This window comes from Crocuta crocuta, unplaced genomic scaffold, assembly GCF_008692635.1.
Source record: "Crocuta crocuta isolate KB4526 unplaced genomic scaffold, BGI_CrCroc_1.0 scaffold288, whole genome shotgun sequence".
NCBI classification, from domain to species: Eukaryota; Metazoa; Chordata; class Mammalia; order Carnivora; family Hyaenidae; genus Crocuta; species Crocuta crocuta.
Window position 1 is genome coordinate 6,456,702 of NW_027532607.1, and position 20,004 is coordinate 6,476,705.

General features: G+C 40.1%; 1 protein-coding gene across 1 annotated transcript in view; it reads right to left on the reverse strand.

Annotated features, from left to right (window-relative positions):
* Nucleotides 1–255: 255 nt before the first annotated feature.
* The window catches only part of ABCA6 (ATP binding cassette subfamily A member 6), a 59,150-nt gene continuing 39,401 nt past the window's right edge, over nucleotides 256–20,004 (reverse strand). The window contains exons 23-38 of the mRNA XM_077780366.1: nucleotides 19,375–19,548; nucleotides 19,047–19,160; nucleotides 15,681–15,800; nucleotides 13,960–14,079; nucleotides 12,389–12,480; nucleotides 11,656–11,776; nucleotides 10,475–10,592; nucleotides 9,053–9,144; nucleotides 8,156–8,334; nucleotides 7,641–7,716; nucleotides 7,469–7,563; nucleotides 6,018–6,137; nucleotides 5,462–5,602; nucleotides 3,959–4,038; nucleotides 1,570–1,625; nucleotides 256–1,437 (exon numbers count right to left, since the gene is read on the reverse strand). Of these exons, the coding sequence (XP_077636492.1) occupies nucleotides 1,336–1,437; nucleotides 1,570–1,625; nucleotides 3,959–4,038; nucleotides 5,462–5,602; nucleotides 6,018–6,137; nucleotides 7,469–7,563; nucleotides 7,641–7,716; nucleotides 8,156–8,334; nucleotides 9,053–9,144; nucleotides 10,475–10,592; nucleotides 11,656–11,776; nucleotides 12,389–12,480; nucleotides 13,960–14,079; nucleotides 15,681–15,800; nucleotides 19,047–19,160; nucleotides 19,375–19,548 (1,800 nt within the window). The 3' untranslated portion in view covers nucleotides 256–1,335. The remainder of the gene's footprint in view (nucleotides 1,438–1,569; nucleotides 1,626–3,958; nucleotides 4,039–5,461; nucleotides 5,603–6,017; nucleotides 6,138–7,468; nucleotides 7,564–7,640; nucleotides 7,717–8,155; nucleotides 8,335–9,052; nucleotides 9,145–10,474; nucleotides 10,593–11,655; nucleotides 11,777–12,388; nucleotides 12,481–13,959; nucleotides 14,080–15,680; nucleotides 15,801–19,046; nucleotides 19,161–19,374; nucleotides 19,549–20,004) is intronic.

A 20,004-nucleotide genomic window follows, 5' to 3' on the forward strand; every position in this document is an offset into this window, starting at 1 on the left:
TCACTAAAGAAAAAAGAAGCTGATTTTTTTTTTTTTTGGTATGGAGAAAGTGTGGTGATTCTTTAATTTTATTCAATTTCTATATTTTTCTCCATTATACAAATGTTCTTCAATGAGTATCACAATTTGTTTCAAGTTATAAAACATATCACCAAAAAAAGGATATCAGGAATATTGTTTGGTCTTCAAAAAATTTTCTGGTGATATTCAAAATGAAATAACTATTGTTTAAGAAAAAAAATTAAGGTACATGTAAAGCTCATATATATTTTTAAAAATTTAGTAAGAAAAATGATGCATGTGTGTATACAGATATAAACACATGTACATATACATATGTAAGAGGGAAGTGATTTTAAAATAGCAGAAGATACAGTTGACCCTTGAACTATGTGGGTTTTAACTGTGCAGTTTTACCTCCATATGGATCTTTTACCATACAGTACAGTATACGTATTTTTCCTTATGGTTTTCTTAATAACATTGTCTTTTCTCTAGCTTACTTATTGCAAGAACACAGCATATAAAACATATGACATACAAAATATGTGTTAATTGTCTGCTTATGGTATCGGGAAGGCTTCTGGTCAGCTGTAGGTTATAAGTGGCTAAGTTTTAGGGGAGTCAAAAGTTATATGTGGATTTTTGACTACATGGGGGTTGGGCACTCCTAATCCTCATGTTGTTCAAGGATCAACTGTACACAGAAAACTACTAATGAGCTGGTGAGAAATCAGCACCTCCCACAATCATAAAATAACATATTCAAAATTTTTAAAAATCTGAACAAATGCCGTGGTGCCCCTATTTTCAAAAAGTTTTTTTGAACTGCTTTTCTGAGGCACGTGTTTGTTCATTTGTGAGTTCGAGGGATCCCTCACTCTGTGAATTTCAAAACAATTTCTGAAAAGGTTTCAGAGGAAGACTCTTGAATTTTACTTGTGTTTTACGGCAAACCCATAAACCTCATGCATCCCAAATGGGCATGTAGCACATATTGCGGCAAGGGGAGTTTTTAGTAAATGTGATATTTCAAAATTATGTGCCATGTTTGAAATTGTACTTCAAAAAATTTCCAAATTTGTGATTTTATTTTCACAATACCTGGCGCCTGGACTTTAAGTACATTATTAACACTTTGTCTTGCCTTTATCACAGATTTTCTATTATCCCTAAATTTACGTAGAAGAATAATTTTGAAATTTATTCATTTGTTAACTAAAAATACAAAATATACCTTATATTGATGTTAATCATTTTTAAAATTATGCGTACTGCCAATTATAACATATAACATAAGCTTATATGACACAAAGAATCAGTAGATTTGAGCTTTTAAGAGTCATCTGAAGGAGAGAGGAGTTCCCATCTCATGTCTGTGTCAATTTCTTCTTCAAAGTTCCCCAGCTCCTGTTCCTTAGAAAGCTCTGAAAATACCTAAATAGGAGACGCAGCAGAAGGAAAAACAATTACCAAATTGTTGATTGTCTTCCAAATAAACAGGAAATATGCATGTTACTTTCATGTGAAATTTACAGGAATGATACAACACCATAAAAGCTGACCCACCTTTTCCAATGTGCACTGGGAGAGGCTGTATTCTTCCAGGTTAAATTTATGTTTCACTGGGGGGAGAAAAAAGACTAGTAGCAGAGGCTTACAATTTATTACTAAGAATTTTTTCAAAGGCATACGAAATAAAAATATACACGATTAAAATAAATACAAAGCTGAAAAAAACAAATGTCTTGGTGAAAGAATGGAATCATGAAAAGTCATAGAATTAATATAAATGCAAATTAAGACTATTAATACAGAGAACAAACTGAGGGTTTATGGGGGTGGGGGAGAGGGGGATGGAGAAAATAGTTGATGGGCATTGAGAATGTCACTTGTTGGAATGAGCACTGGGGGTCATATGCAAGCAATGAATCACGAGAATCTACTCCTGAAGCCAAGACTACACTGTATGTTAGCTAACTTGACGATAAATAGATTTTTAAAAATGCAAGGTAAATTAACCTTGATATTAAAAAATTCTCATATTACGTTTTGATATGGTTTATTACTTAGTATGTATGTCATACATTCGTTTCCAGAAGGAAGATTTCAATCCCATTCCCACTTTGAAAGGACCCAATATTTCCATGAAATGGTCTTCAGCCAGTTTATCTGCTGTACCAAGCTCTACGCTGTGCGTCGCCACCAGGAAATCCTCGTGAGAATGATCTTCAATTTACATATTCAAGTGTTCCCGGTTCACTACTCATAATACTGAGAATCTTCTGTGTGTGAGCCACACTTGGGACCATTGGTAAAGGAGGGGCGAAAACAAAACCCCTGCATTCTAGTGGCAGGAATATGGGCATTAAATAAATAAGGACTTACGTATATAATAAATGATGATTGCTACTATGGAGAAAAAATAAATCAGGTAAAGGACACAGGAAGTGCCAAGCACTCCTTTTTTACAGGATGGTTGGGGTTGGCCGTAGATACAAGGTAAGAATTGAGCAGAAACTTGAAAGAAGTGAGAAAGCAAACCGGATAATTAGGAGGCAGTAGAATCTCGCTGTCTGAATTCCAGTCCTGAGGCAGGAGTGCGCATGCCTGGTAGGATTGAGGAAGCGCTGGGAAGTCAGGGTGTCCAGAGTGGAGGGAGTAAACCCGGGATTCATATGCTCTGAAACGCCATGGGCCAGGTACGGGTCTAGGCACTTTACAATGAACTCATTTAATCTTCCTAACGACACTGCCAAGTGGGCACTGATATTATCTCTCATTTCTAATTTTTTAAGTGTTTATTTTTGAGAGAGACACAGAGAGAGAGAGCGAGCAGGGGAGGGCCAGAGTGAGGGAGACAGAGCTGAAGCAGGCTCTGTGCGCTGACAGCTGAGAATCTGATGGGGGTTTCCAACTCACCCACGGGGAGATCATGACCTGAGCCGAAGCCCTGTGACCTGACTGAGCCCCCCAGGCTCCCCTTCCCTCCTTTAGACATGGGTCATCTTAGACTTGCAAGCATTCCGTGGCTTTACCCAGGTAGAGAGGCCGGCTAGGGAGTTGGAGGTCTTCACCACTGTGCTGTGTGAGAAACTACCCCATGACAGTCTGCTGCTGGGACCGACCCAGCAGAAAGCAGAGAAGTGATGATGAAGAGGAAGAAGAGAGAATTTCAAGTGGCAAAGGAGTCGTGCACAGTGTAGGGCAGCAGGGCAGCTGACTGAGCAAGAGACAGAGACGGTGCATTCGCTCTGACGGGAAGCAGAGCGCACAGGCACAGACGCAGGTCTCCCGATCGGTGGGTGGAAGGTTTCTGTGGCTCTTATTTTACTCGTGAAATATGAAGCCAGGGCACCTGCCGAGGGAGAACAGCAGGAAGGAGATGGATGTGTAAGAGGAGTGGAGGGCACTTGGTGTGAATGGACTGCACACCCGCAGGCGAAGCAGGCCCCACTTCCGGGCTTTGCGAGTTCATGTTATGAATTCACAATAAAACCAGCTCAGTTGTGTTTTGTGTAGCTTCAGCTCCTGCACTGGAGATAAACCTCTTTCCAGAGAACTGGATTCACCATAGTTGGGGTTAAATCCCACCATTACCCACCATTAGAATTCTTTGAATCATGAAGCACTTGCATATTTTAAAAACGTATCATATAATGGGGCACCCGGGGGCTCAGTCTGTTAAGCGTGGGCTTTTGGCTTCAGCTCAGCTCACAGGATCTACCAGCGGGTGGGACGGGAGCCCTGCGTCAGGCTCCGGGCTGACAGTGCAGAGCCTACTTGGGATTCTCTTTTTCTCCCTCTCTCTGCCCCTCCCCTGCTCATGCTCTCTCTCTCTCTCAAAATAAACAAACTTTAAAAAAAGAAAACATATTACGCAATTATCTACCATGAAATTATTACCTAAGTCTGAACAGATTCTTCCAGAATTTTATTTTATAATGATAATTCTTACCTGCCTCAAGTCTGTGAAAGGTCTGAGATAGAGGGTAAACATCCGCCAAAGGTATTTTATAGGCCAAGAAGGAGGAATGCCTGGGAATATGCAAAAGGTCATATTTGATGTTGAGTTTCAAGGGGAAAAGGTGACCATCAAAATAAATACTGATACTGACATCAATTTCCTTTGAAGAAAATAAAAATAATACCAGTTAATGCACGGCTTACATATAAAATAAACAACATTAGCAATGGAAAATTCTTCAAATGTCTTTGGTGGCTGGCTGTGGGAGCTAATTCTCCTACAAACAATGCAGCATTATTGCATTTATGCTCAGTGTATGCAAACTTTTTGTTATTGTTGAACACGGACCTCTGAACTAATCCCTCTGCTTCGTTTAAATTAGGTTGCAATTAATTAATTAATTTAGTATTTCCATCCTTGTCACTAGAAAGCTAAAGAAAGGGAGGTGTGAGGTTAAGAGAGAGGGACAGACTAGGGCAAGGTCAAAAGGCTCTAACTATAACCTTCTCTGAGCTCTGAGGACAGGAAGACCGGAAGGGATTTGGATTTGCCCCATCTTGCTTCTGCTTGCCACTTCGGGCCGTAGGACTTCATGCCCAGGCTCACTCAGCTCATTCTCAAACGACTGTCTGATGCCCCCAGGTGGCCCTACAGCTGTTCAGATCTCCCAGCTGTCCCTCTGCAGCCCAGCCCCTGCTCTTCCAGCCTGGCCACTCATGCTCATCCCACCTAGATCAAAATCGCTTCTTGCATTCGTGACACCACAAGTCTGGACACAGGACTGGGTGACCTGCCCTGGCACAGCCTTAGATAATTCCATTCTATTTATGCTGTGCTGAGGTGGAAATAGCAGTTGGGATTCTGCTTCTTTGGTGTGCTCCCCTCTCCAAGGAGTTCCGAATTCAGTTCTTGCTTGGCCTCCTTGCACCCTCCCCCACCAACAGGAAGACATACACAAACATACGTGTACATGTAAGTACACACACACACACACACGTGTGTGTGCCTTTCTATCTTCCATTTTGAGGCATGAAAACTCATTTAGAGGGAGACTGTTTGATGATCTTGACTGCTGTTTGTTTCCTGAAGGGGAAGTCACCTTAAATACATGACATCTTTGAAAGTGTCTATATTTCATCTCTTAAATATATTCAGGGAGTCCATGGAGGATGCCATGGGGCCAACCATGGTCCCAGGTAGGTTCCATGCAGGAGAAGTTCCTTTCCCACATTTTTTCCAAGTCTCGTTCTGGGCTGGGGCCAGCCTTGGACGGCTGAGGAGGCTCACGTAAGGTGTCCTCAAGCCTTCCCAGGGGACACAGCTTCCTGGGTGGCTCTCAAATCTCTTATAATCTGGAGGAGTCTGTAAATCAGTTTTTGAGGTCCCTAACTTTTATTATGAAGTCAAGTCATCCTGAAGTTCTCACAGAGCTGAAAAGAAACCACTCTAGTGTGTAAAGTCAACAGGTTTCTCCATGATCAGAAGCTGTTTCACCTTTCCTGCTGTGCAGCCTGTGGGAAGAGCTTCAGAATCTCAGCTTGGACCCAGGTCACTTGGGACAATTCCTTCACTTTCAGTTCTAGAAAGTAATCCTTGCCAAGTTTGTTTTTCAGGTGCTGGATGGAGCCGATGCACCTATGGGCAAGAAGGAAAATGTGTTGGAAAAAATATTGCTTCTTAAGTTTCTTACTTTTTTCTTTTCTTTAAATGTTTATTTTTGAGAGAGAGAGAGAGAGAGAGAGAGAGACAGAGAGAGAGGATATGAGAGTGGGAGAGAGAATCCCAAGCAGGCTCTGAGCTGTCAGTGAAGAGCCCAATACGGGGCTCATACCCATGAACTGTGAGATCATGACCTGAGCTGAAGTCAGACACTCAACTGACTGAGCCACCCAGGTGTCCCTCTTACATTATTTTTACATTTCAAATGGAAGGAAAGGGTATATCTCTGAGTGAGCTGAAGGGGAGAACTCCAGGTGCTAAGAGTGATTTTGTGCTTTCTATGGGGAATCTTGTTTTGATGGTCAAGCACAGACTCCAGAAAGACACCCACCTCAGCCTTCCAGATACCATGATGGCGATGCGGTCACAAATGGCCTCAGCTTCAGCCAGGTAATGGGTGGTCAGTAGGGCCCCCCTCTCTGTGTTTTTAATGGCTGCCTGGATCACCTGCCTGGAATGAATAAAAAACTTGCCATTAAAAAAAGGGTAGGAAAACTCCCGTATGACCCAGCAATAGCACTGCTAGGAATTTACCCAAGGGATACAGAAATGCTGATGCATAGGAGCACATGTACCCCAATGTTCATAGCAGCACTCTCCACAATAGCTAAAACATGGAAAGAGCCTAAGTGTCCATCAACAGATGAATGGNATTGTAGAGATAAAATACAGTTTATGAATCATATTTACAGGTCAAGTTTCTAATTCAAAAAGCAGAAATGTGAATATTGATAAAGTTTTTGATAATGTGAAGCTTTTAATATTTGTAATGCTTTAATATTAATATTTAATATTCCTAGGTACACCCACGGCATTCTGGTTAAGTTTTGAAAAAAGAAAATTTCCTATCTTTTGAAGAAACTAACTTAAATATTTATAAATAAAGGATAGGCTGCTTAGTGTTTGCTTCGTACTAATAAGAGAGTGGAGGAAAGAAGTGGGTGGAAGTATAATGTAAAGGGTGCACCCTGGGTGGGTGACTGTTGAAATGGGTAACGGGTATATGGATTCATCGATGATTCTCTTTACGTTTGTACAAAGTTTCCACAACAAAGTTCTTTAAAGAAGAAGGGAAACTATTGGACAGTCACAGATATGAATTTGGACAAGATAATTTTATTAATCCAAATGGAACGTCCTAGGAAGGAAAGTAAAAATGATTAAAAATTAAGAAAAACTGAATGAGCAAATTTGACAGATTTGGTAAAGGCGGGAGAAAAAGAAACGGGGAAATATATAAGTTCATAGCTTCTAAAATAAGCTTGTTAGATACACCTCAATAATTTAAAAAATTATACTCCAAATTGCAAGACCTAAAGCTCCAACAAAAGACGTAAAAGTTTTAAAAAAGTTTTTAAAAATGTTTTTATTTATTTTTGAGAGAGAGAGAGAGCGCAAGCCCGTGTGCCCGTGAGCAAGTGGGGGAGGGGCAGAGGGAGAGGGAGACACAGAATCTGAAGCAGGCTCTAGGCTCCGAGCTGTCAGCACAGAGCCTGATGCGGGGCTCGAACCCACAAACCCTGAGATCATGACCTGAGCTGAAGTCGGAGGCTTAACCAACTGAGTCACCCACTCATCCTAAGGGTTTTTTTTTTTTTAATGTTAATACCACATGAAATAATACATTAGAGAATCTATATGTTAAATATATTTATTTTCCCAATTATATGAATTATCTTCACTAGATTACAAATGAGTGGATTTGATGTTCCAAGATCAGTTTAAAAACACAGCTTTTATATAGTTTATACTCCTGGCTCTGAGGGTTATGACAGTGCTCACCACATTTGCTGCTGTCCTCTGGGGTCCATGCCTGTCGATGGTTCATCCAGAAGCAGGATCGGTGAATTTCCCAGGACACTCAGCACAAAAGACAACTGAAAAGCAGACAGGCAGCTTATTTTGCTGCTCCCATCATATCAGCACTTGGAATAACGTCACACATCACACGTACCTTTCTAGTGGCTCCTGTCGTCAATTTCTGCACCGGCACATTTAGCTGTTCATGCAGCGTGAAAGTATCCACCAATCTGATGGAAAACAGGATGAGAATATCAGCTCAAAGGAGGGTTTTTGGAAAATGTAATCCCACGGAAGAGTAATAGCGTTCGGAAGGAAGCTTGGCGCTATTACACTGAAACTCTAACGATCAAAGAAAAAAACCGTTTGTTTCAGAACATGGAAGATTTTTCATCTCGTCAAAAGTTCTGAAGCGTAACTATTCATGATCATTCATTCATTTAACATTGTCAATTATTATATGCAATTATTACTTTTTTTTTTTTTTAAAGATCCCTCAATCAAGGATGCAGGACACAGCTCCTGACCTCCATCCCTGCTCGACACTGACTCTGAACAAAGGTGGAGACATCATTTCTACTCTCCATTCTTTATTCGCAAATCTATCATCAGTAGGATAGCCGCCCTCCCTGCCTCTGGACACAAAGGAATCACATGACCTCATTTTACCGGGAAATGGCAACAGCAGCGTCCCCTTTCCTCAGCCCTTTGATGGCCGCGAACACCTCCAGATGTTCCCTCACTGTCAGGCAGGGCCACAGCACGTTCTCCTGGGGACAGTAACCCAGGAACTCCACCGTGGTGTCTCCCTGCCGACCCCCAACGGGACCACATCCTCTCAGCTCCACCTAAGAAAGTAAACCGGTTTTAGACACACACGTAGCCTTTTCTCCAATCTCGCAATTCTTCAGAAAACCAACACTGAGCTAAAGAATACCACAGTTTTTGGGGCACCTGGGTGGCTCGGTCGGTTAAGTGTCCGACTTCGGCTCAGGTCATGATCTCACAGTTTGTGGGTTCAAGCCCTGCCTCGGGCTCTGAGCTGACAGCTAGCTCAGAGCCTGGAGCCTGTTTCAGATTCTGTATCTCCCTCTCTCTGACTCTCCCCTGCTCGTGCTGTTTCTCTCTCTCTCTCACAAATAAATAAAAAACATTAAAAAAAATTTTTTAAAAAGAATACCAGTATTTTCAGCATCAAAAAATTATTCTAAGAGTGAAATCATAAAGCATTTGTCTTTCTCTGTCTTATTTCACTCATTTCACATTATACCCTCTGCACCCATGCACGTTGTTGCAAATGATAGAAATATTGAAATCATTATATTGTATACCTGAAACTAAACACTGTATATTAACTGTACTTCAATAGGAAATGTTTAATTAAAAAGATAAATAAGTATACCAAAATTAGAAATCTAAAAAAATAAATATAACAGAAACTGGTTCATACATTTATTATAGAAAATTACTGAAACTACTAAAAGTAGAGTCTTACAAAGATACAGCCTGCATTTATCATGAAATTTATATTTTGGGAATGAAAATCATTCTTGCATTTTTTACTACCTCTCCAGCTGTGGGCTTTGCGATCCCAGAAATCATTCTAATAGATGAACTTTTACCAGCACCGTTAGCGCCTAGCAATCCCAAAATCTCACCTGAAAGAGAATCACTGATTATCAATCTGGGAAGCGAATTATCACAAATCTATTTCTTCTGAGATATGTGCACCGGTGGTACTACTTTGAAATTTATAACATGTTTGTAATTCATGTCACCAAACCATGTTCTTTAATTCCTATAATTATATGAAATACTAGTGAAAATCTTGTGGCTCTGATGTCAATAAGTCTTTTGTTTTCCAGATTACTGTTTCAGGGAAAAATGTGCCAGATGTGCTTTGGTAGTAGACCACAGATGTTTTGAGTCCATGTTTAAGTGATTCCTAAACTTGGAAAGTCAAGGACATTTTGTCCATCCTGAATTCCCCAACCTGCGTCCAAGCCACTATCGTTTTTCATCTGAACTGATATAAGAGCCTCTTAATTTGTCTGCCACCCATATTTACAAGCAAACAATAGCTAATGTGAAGTTTTTTTCAAAGCTTAAATGGTAACAAAAAGCTGGCTAAAAACCCTCTGGTGGCATTCTACTACCTTGGTGTAAAAATCTAACCCCCTGGCTGTATTTCACAGAGCAGCATCTAATCTGGCCCAGCTCTGCTCTTGGACTTCCTCCCTCCCACCTGCAAATTCAGCCACTGACCTCTGAGCCTCGACCTTTCCAAAGGCAACCCTAAGTCTGAGTCCCTGGCCTCGCTGTTCTCTCTCCCTGGGTGCTCCGATCTCTTCCTGCTCACGTAACTGACACCTTCTTATCACCCAGGTCTAGGCTTACACGTTACTTCTCAAGAAAGGTCTTCCCTAACCCTAAGTGAATGTAGCCCCAAGTTGCTTGTGTCATTTCACGTATTTGAATGCTCCACATAGAAAGTGCTTATGTGCTGGGGCGCCTCGGTGGCTTAGTCCGTTAAGCATTGGACTTCGGCTCAGGTCGTGATCTTGTGGTTCGTGGGTTCAAGCCCCACGTCGGGCTCTGTGCTGACAGCTCAGAGCCTGGAGCCTGCTTCAGATTCTGTGTCTCCCTCTCTCTGCCCCTCTCCCCATCTCTTTCTCTCTCTCTCTCTCAAAATAAACATTTAAAAAAAGAAAAAAGAAAAAGAATTTGCTTTTGTGCCGACACTTCTCTAGGTAAGTTATTTCTGTTTTCTGATCCTCTCTTAGGATGTAAAATCCATGAAGTTAGGGACTTGCCTATTTCTTTCATGATTATATTCCAGAACCCAAAGTAGTCCCTGGCATGCTTAAAAATATATGTTGAATGAACGAATGAATGAATGCTTCAGCAAGTACAATGGTGCCTATAACATAGATGTTCAGTGGGTACTTGTAAAAGAATGGTGAATAAGCTTAAGTGATTCTTCCAAACCTTTATTAACACAGAAGGAGATATTTCTTGCTGCAACTTTCTTCTTCCTCTTTGAGAAGCAACTTTTCTTCTTCCCCACATATTCTTTGTGGAGACAGCTAGCAATTATGACAGGTTTCTGGAATAGAGGACAGTGTGATTTTCCTCTTAAGATTCAGAGATGTTAAGTTCCTACATTCTCACTGCTAGAATCTTTCTTACTCTATGTCATAAAACAAAGTATATTTAAAAATTTTTTTTTTAATGTTTGATTTATTTCTAGGAGAGGGAGGCAGCGTGAGCAGGGGAGGGACAGAGAGAGAGGGAGCCACAGACTGAAACAGGCTCCAGGCTCCGAGCTGGCAGTCAGCACAGAGCCCGACGCGGGGCTCGAACCCACAAACCGCGAGATCATGACCTAAGCGAAAGTCGGAAAGTCGGACGCGCCTGGGTCTAAGCCACCCAGGCGCCCCAAAACAAAGTATATTTTAAATGGAGAGTAATCAAATCAATGTCGCTTGTTTCAAATGTAACATGCATTCATTGGTGTCAACAATATTTCTTGCTCCTAAAATAAAACAGATAGCTTCGTGGAAACTGGCTCCTTGCCTTTCCAGAAGTGCTGAAGCTCGGGGGCACATCACAACATCTAAAACACTTTAAATCTTAATTCCCATTCAGTATTTTGTAACAAATCTCACATAAATTCTCCACCTTGTGAAATTTTTGGTTTTGAAATTATAGCTCTACCTATCAAAGCCCATTTTTCTCAGAAGGAGAATAAAACCAGGGCACCTGGGTTGGCTCGGTCGGTTGAATGTCCGACTTCAGCTCAGGTCATGATCTTGTGTTTCCTGGGTTTGAGCCCCACGTTGGGCTCTGTGCTGACAGCTCAGAGCCTGGAGCCTGCTTCAGAGTCTGTGCCTCCCTCTCCCTCTGCCCCTCCCCTTACATGCATTTGGTCTCTTTCTCGCTCAAAAATAAACATTAAAACTTTTTTTTCTTAAGTGGAATAAAACCTTTATATTCCACGTTCTCCTCTGAGCTTCCAGGACGCTCCAAAGAAGCACTTGTATATTTAGGAATTTTGAAAAGGCACCAAACTCCAAACTTTCAAAAAGAAAACCAACAGATCCACCTCTATTCTTGACACTTCTTGAATATAGGGCCATTAACATGCACTTTGTCACTTGTTTTTCTACCTCGTCTGAATGTGAAGTGACCAGTGCAGTCGCTGTTCTTATCCTTTCTGCTTTCACATCTTCATCCTCATCATCAGGTTCTTGTAGGTTAGGCTGAGCACCTCTACTCTGGGGGGAAATTCTGTGGAGAAAACGAAATGTAGTACATAGGATTTCTTCATTATGAATGATATCCTTCAATCAGCATCTCTGTGGTTGTACCATTGCCCTTTCTTTCAACAAACTGGTGATTCAACAAACTCCCATTCCTGTAGCCAGAATTGCCTTCTCCATGTTGTTCCTGTCTTCCAGTTAGAATCTCTGACCCATGCAAATTTGCTGGCAAATACTGCTGCTGCTCGAAAAATCAGGTCACCTACATTTTTTCTGTTGCCTCTGAGCCTATCTAAATCACACCTGACATTTGCTTCAGCATCTTCTAGAAAGTCCGTTATGAAAACACTCTCAACTACATTGCTCAACCAACTCCATTCCATCTCCTCTGTTCAGGGATGTGTGATCATCTTACAGGGGAGTATTCATTAAATTTCTGAGGAACTGAAAACTTCCTTCTGCTGATTAGTGACTGAGAGTCTTATTTCCAGGCAGTAAGGCAGCAATCCAGCGACCATTGCGAAAATCAGCATCCTGCCTATGTTGTAAATATAAACCCACATCAATGAGTCAGTACTGCGGCCACTATGCAGAGAGGTTCAAATAGGATATTGAGGTCAAAATCAAGTTTTATCCCAACCTGAAAACAGGATCCCTTCGCATTATTTTCTTTCCCCACTTTGCTTCCATGCATCTCAGGATGAAAGCCAATATCAACGTCTGAATGTAGGGCTAGGAGCAAAGAAAAAACAGTTACATGTAGGCATAAGTTCACAAATTTTATTTAAATGTCTAAATTAAATTGCTGGTCTTTGTCTTCAGGTAAAATGCAGGGGAATCATTCTTACGAATAGGGGAGAAATCTGGCTGCACAGTGACAATCCAGCTTCGGGCATCTGCCTCCTTTCTGCTCACAACCCACATCCTGTCTGTCAGCGGATTTCCCCTGCTCTAACTTCAAAATCACCCAGAACCCAACTGTCTCTTACTCCTGCCTGTGCTGCTCCCCGCCAAGGTCCAGGCTGTCATGATTTCTCGTTATAATATTACAACCCCTTGCTCCCTGGTACCCTTCTCCTTCTCCCCTTTCTTCCGACATCTGTGCTTAACACAGTAACTAGAGCTACTCTTTTACAACACAAGTCCATAAATAAACTAAAAAAACCCAACAAACATGGTGCCTGGGTGGCTCAGTCGGGTAAGCATCTACCTCTTGCTTGTGGCTCAGGTCATGATCTCAGGGTTTTATGGGTTCGAGTCCCTGCACTGTGCTCTGTGCTGGCAGTATGGGGCCCGCTTGGGATTCTCTCTCTCTTCCTCTCTCTCTGTCCCTCCCCCACTCACACCATCTCTGTCTCTCTCAAAATAAATAACCTTGAAAAAAACAAAAATAAAATAAAACATAAGTCTATTCATACTGCTTTGCTTAAAACCCTCCAATGTGTCCTCGGTTACTCAAAAGAAAAGTTAGTCCTTATAGTGACCCAGAATGCTCTGTGTGAGCTTTTTCTGTCCACGCACTAAACCCTGTGACCTCTGAGACCTTCTCTTGTACCATTCTCTCCTTGGTCACTCTGCCACAGCCACACTGGCCTCCTGGCTCACCCTGGGACAAGCCAGGGTCCCTCATGCCCCTGTTACTGGAGCGCTCTTCCCCAAGCTATCCCTACAGCCTGCCATCTTGCCCCACCTCTGATCTTTATTTCTCAATCAGGCCTATTCATGACTACCCATCTGACACAATATATACTATTTATTTTAGTGTATTGTCTGTCTCCTCCCACCAGAATATAAGCTCCACAAAGGCAGAGACTTCTGTCCATTTTTACTCCTATATCTGGAAAAGTAGTGACACATTGTATTCAGAGACAGTTGCTTTCTTCAGCCTAAGCACACAAACAAAATCGTTTCCTTTCATTTTTATTATTCAACTTTGCCCTTTTTATCTCTAATGCAAAGGATTTAAGCTATATCAAACCTATGTTTCTTATAAGCTCTCTCAAATTTGGAGATGGAATAAACAGGATAAATAAACATGAAAAATTAATTTCATATTAAATTCTGGACCTACCCAGTCCACTCATGCATATAAAAACTAACTCATGCTTTGGAATCGTATTTGAATTATCTTATTCTGAGACTATATCAAAAGGGCTGTCAAAGTTGGTACCCATCAGATAAGACCAAATGGTTATTATAGTAAATTATAACTATAAAAAAATAGATAGAGAGGTAGAAAGGCCTTCTTACTATTAGGCATACTAGAAGATCAACTGCACTCAGGTCAAAATGGTGGTCTGGATTGTTTGAATCATCGTGCACCTGGGCTCTCTGCAAAGACAAAAAGAAAAAGAGCTAAATGGAAATTCATCAACTTTATGATATGCATTTAAATAGTATGGAATTCCAATCAACCAACCAACCAACCAACCAACCAACCAATCAGTCAATCGAATGGAAGTCTACATTGCATATTTTCAATGTAAGCATTAAGCTTGATTCCCCTGTGTGCACTGGTGACAAGTAATTTCCTGCAGGGAAGAGAAGGGACCCCTACTCCATGCTGTCTCTCAGGGAGACCTATGTTTGTTCCTCTTTTCCAATCTTTGTTGTTGTTGCCGTTGTTTAATCTTTTGGTTTAACATTTGCTTCAAGTCTACTGAAAGCATCACAGAGAGAGGATCCTTTTGAAAAATAATAGGGATTGAAAATATTTGCCCCAAATGCTCTTCAAGAGCCTTTTCTGGGGCCCTTCCTACCCCAGTGGTGACTTTCCCACCATAATAGTTAGCCACATCATGCTAGTCTTTCTTCCTCAGTCAGTACATTCAGAAAGTGGCTCATTCCTCCTAAATAATGTATGACAGATCTAAGTTAGTGTGGTTCACTTGGCAGGTCTGCTTATATTTGGGGGGAAGAAATGCTTTAAACAAGGAATGAATTTCCGGTTGAGAATTCTAAGTGTTGCTCAATCAATGGAAGAGGACTTTTGCAGACAGAAGGCTTCCCTGGGTCCCCAAGAACATGAGGGATTAGGGCCACTTTCTCTATTTTCTTTGACGTATCATTCCAGTTGATGTGGGGCTCTAAAGAGCATGTTCCTGGCTGAGCTATTCAGCTCATCTCATTGTACACTTCTTTCCATCTGACTCCCACTTTCTTTAATGCCTCCTGGTCTTTCCTGCTTCAGTGTCTTTGCCTCCCTGCACAGATTATGCTTACCTCCTGCTCTACTCTCCCACTAATTAATTCTGACTCATTCTTCAGGATCCTGTTGGAGCACTGCTCCCCCTGGAAGAATCTTCTGACTCTCTAGAACATGTCAACTATGCTTTGTGTGTTGCCCTAGGCACTTTGCCCTTCTATTTTGGAACCTTTAATCCTTTTGCATTGACTTGTTTCACCAAGTGAACGGTGAAAAGATGCATTTTGCCATCTTGTTCATCAGGTGTCCCCAGTGACCAGCACAGGACCTACCACAGAGTACTGGTTAATGTATATTTTTGAACGACTAAATGGCATTGTAGATGGTTTTATCCTCACAATGGATAATGAATACCTATTAAACTAGGCAACATTTTTCAATCTGGCGTTAGACTTGAATAGCATTTGACATTGCTTATGTTTTACAAAGTGCATATGGCAAAGCTTTATTGAGGTTAATTTTTCAGGCCAGGAAATTCACTCATTTGAGGTATACAATTCAAGGATTTTTAGTAAATTTATAGAGTTGGGAGAGCATCACCACAATTCAACTTAATAACATTTCCATCATCCCAAAGAGATACCTCATATGCATTTGCTGTCAATCCCCATTCCCATCCCAACCCCAGGAAACCACCAACCTGTACTTTGTCTTTATGGAATTGGGGCAAAGCACTTTAATAGGCTGCATATTCAAAATTAATGACATAGTGGTTAATATTTCTTACCTCGGCCAAAAAAGCTAGAAATTCACCCATGGTAGATGAGGGAACTAATATCATGCTGGAAATCAAGATAGGTAAGTTGAAGTAATTCATTACAAGGGTGTCAAACATGATGGTTGCGGTCTACAAGGCAAGTTAAGATATACTGCATGTCAAACATATACAGTCCATTGATATTTAGGAAAATATTTAAAATGTAAATGTTCTCATCATATATAACAGAATTTCCCCACATACCTTCAGAGGGAGAATTCCCTCCCTTCAGAGGGAGAAGGGAAGGGAAGGGATTTTGTTAATGAGAATAAATATGACTGTTTGCTCCCCAACAGAAACATTTTAGATAAAAATCTGGAGATTAAGGCAAAGACTTCCTGATGGTGCATTACATGCAATCTAAGACAATAAGATAAAGAGAGAAATCACCTTTTTATAGCTAAGGTAACAATATTGTGAATGTATAAAAACCTGCATAGGATGAGAAGCTATATGGGTAGTTGTTTTTAGAAGTCCATACTGCCTCCTACCTAAACTAATGCTTTCTCAATGTCATTCTTGCTCCATTTATTGCCCATTCCAAACAGGTAATTTTACTGAGATTGTGCATTTTGATTACAATGAACTTATTTCCTTTTAAAATACTGGTAAATGTGGGATGGGGGATAGAGATGATTTTTCACTGTTCTGTTTTAAGAATCAGTTTTTTCGTCAGTTTATGTGTATTGACCACTGTACTGAACCTTTGCTGGATCTTATTAATGTAAGAATTATAATAAAAATAGTAAAAATTGTAGCTATTAAATTCACTGAATATTACACACACCCCAGGCATTAAGAACTTAGCATGCATTGTTTGTTTTAATGCTCATAGCACCATAATATGGTCATTCTTACTATTTCTTCTTTGTATGGGAAATCCAGGGTCCAGAGACCATAAATAACATCCTCAAGACCACACAGTTAGTCAGTGACAAAGTTGGAACTCAAAACCCTGTGTGTGTGTGATTCCTAGGTCTTTATGTCAGAAAACTATACTGTTTAGTGGGATGGTTACAGATGGGAATGTTGTGTGATAACTCAGCGAATTTATAGTTTGGGGGAATGGATAATCTACATATGAAAACAATTGGGAACAGAACTAAGTAAGCTGTACTCAAGTGTTCAATAAGAGCACAAGAAGCATTTTAGATGGCAAATCCAAAAAATGTTTCTCATTTTACAACCACTACAATCTCTCTGCGAAGGTATCGCATGCTTATCCACATTTATGTATTTCGATTCTCTCAGTTTCCATGAGATCACACTTGTCTAATTTTTCCCCTATCTCCTTATTTTTGATAACTATAAGTCCATGAGTCCATTCATCTAACTCCTCTTGTTTTACCAGGCCTCCAAACTTCTTCTTTTGTGAGTTGTTTTTTCCTCCTCTCTCATCCACTGGAACAAGACTGCATTGAAGGAAATATGCTAAGACTCAGTGTGCTAAGAAGGTGTGGTAACCTCCATCATGCGCTGACAGGTGCCTCTTTATTAGACAAGGACCTAAGGTACCCATGAAGTACCACACCCTGTGGGCTATGAGAATCCACTGGACTCTAGAAACAAACTAACAGCTGACTGTGGCTTCACTCAATGATGGAAAGCCTTTGCCTACACTGTCCTTCCAAATATACCCCAAACCACAAAAGGACAGCTGCACTGACTGTCATCCGATACATTTTTATATATGATCTGAGTGACTACAAATGACCTCAGTGCTAAGAGTAGCATGGTTTAAATGGATACTAACTGCATGATGAAAGATCAGTTCTCACAGTACATGTAGCCTCAACATAGATTTCAAACAAAATGACAAGTTCTTTGTGCCAGGCAGAAAGTTATTGCAAACAGCTTGAGGTCTCTATGAAGATGGATGCTAAATTGTAAATCAAAGATTCACGCTAAAATCAAGATGCTGATCAAAACAAAATTTAAATTAGTATTGTCAAGCATGCTACTACCTCATATCTTGGGACATGAGGAATGACGTGATGTTTGAGACTTCAATTTTATTCTTCAGTCATCACTAATTTTTGTGTGACCTTAAACAAGTTACTCATTTCCCCCCCTCTATAAAATAAGGTGAATTATACCAGATAATGATTTTTTTTCAAATCTGACATTCCAATATTCCATAAGCAGGTAGCTACTTTTCACTGATAGAAAAATAAAATAGACAAATACCCTAAAATAGATAAATATGAAAAGGGGAAAAGGAAAATAATCAGAAATTATAAACATGTATTATACTGGAACACTAGAGTACATATATATTTTTTACATTTGGAACAAAGAAATCTCTATTTTCCAAAATTTACTTTGCCTCTGCAATACTGCCTCATCTTCTTTTAATCTATAATAATTCAAAAATAGTGGGCAGAAGAAGAAAAAGCCATCCAATCATATATAATTGTATTTCTATTTGAAAAACCGTGTTCTAGGCTTGCATGTTCATTGATCTGCTGGAGCCCTTTATTTACTAGTTTGCTCATATCACAGTGAGAACATCTCAATCATCACATTACTCCACAAACCTCATAGGACAGGTGATTTGCATTAGTCTGACTTTCTTTAGAACCAGCAAAGTCAAATTTCTTCATTTGTTCATTTATTCACTTGCAGCTGAACAATTATGCAAGAGGAATTTATATGATAATGAGGATTCTATTTTGCCTTCTACCACATTTTAAAGGAAATGTGCTTTCATGAGACTTTCATTATTTGCATTTTTCCTGCTCCCTAAGTCAAGCAGTGAGAGCTGTTCAGGAAGATTCTGGCATACCAAGTCTGGAAAGCCTTCATATTCTGTTGAACTGATACACTTTGAAATCCTAGAACTTGGCTGGCAAAATTCTGTCCAAGTTTTCAGCAATCTTGGGCTTTCAGTAATCTTTCATTCATATTTACCAGTAAGTTCTCTGGCATAGGTACAAAAACAGCTTCAATCTCTGAAATTATCAGCATCTGAGGTTAAGCGAGACTTTCTTCAAGATGGTAGAAACGGACTGTTCTGTCACATGCTACAAAGCCAATTTTTGTTCTAATGTTACCAGGAAGCACTTGTATTCTGAAGACCATAAACTCAATAGCAGCATCTTATACTTCAGGTCTTCTGTAAGGTTCTCCAGAAACCGTAGTCAAAGGGTTGTGTGTGAATTGTTCAGGAACGTCACTGACTCAGAAACATGTAACATTTCCTCTCCTTTCTATATAGTGTAAGTGAAAGGTATTACTTTTTCCCATTTCTCAAGGCAAAGGTGACTATATTTAATGTCACATTGAAAGATTAAAAAATAATTCTCTCTCTATCGATAGCTTTGTATATATACTTACAAAAAAGAAGCAAAATGACCAGAGGCCACTATTTTTTCTCCTCTTGCGAAAAATAAATGATATCACATATGTCAAGAAGACCAGAGAAGCTGCATAACCAAGCGTAAACACAACCTGAAGAGAATACAAATAATATCAGAGTCAGACACTGAAGTACTAACTGAGGGAAATATTAAATTACAGATATTTTTAAATGTCTTATTGCACATGCACTTTGAACTTTGTTTTGGCTTTACTTCATGACAAAATGAAAATGCATATGTTTTGCTTATAGAAAATATCAAATGTTATAATTTATAAGATATTGTCTGTATAGTGTGTTACTCACCAAAGCAAACACAATTCGACTTGTGATATAAATGCTCGTTATGTTTGCTATGTAGAAAATTAAATACATTGAAAGGAGAAGAAAAGCGAAGAGGCTAATATCCACCAGTGCCTGCCCACACCAGTAGGCAGAAGGGTAGAGGCCTGAGATCCATAGCTGGGACTTAATTCTCCTCTGATGAGAAAACAAAAGTTACATAGATTCAGTTGAAATCAACAACTTGTAGAACATCTAATAATTTAATTATGCACACGCTATTTAGAACCTGAGGTTTAAAAAGCCTCAGGTTGGTGGCCATTGTGGAAATATGTTTTATTTTATAGGTTTGATTCCCACTTTAACACATGCCTAATGAATAGAAAAGCAGATCTCATAATGATCAAGGCACAGGTCTCCTTCAAGAGCGATATTGCTCTGTGACCTGAAGCACAAGAAAGTATCCATTACCCAAGTATGTTTTGAGAGTTACAGGCTCAGGATAGGGATGGTGATTCAAAGTTCATCTCCTGGCCCATTGGATAAATCTGAATTGTTTTGTTTTGGATCACAGATAGGACCAAACACAAATACAACCACAAATTTTATCTTTGTGAAATATAAAGTCAAATATAGCTCAGGATCCACTTCAGG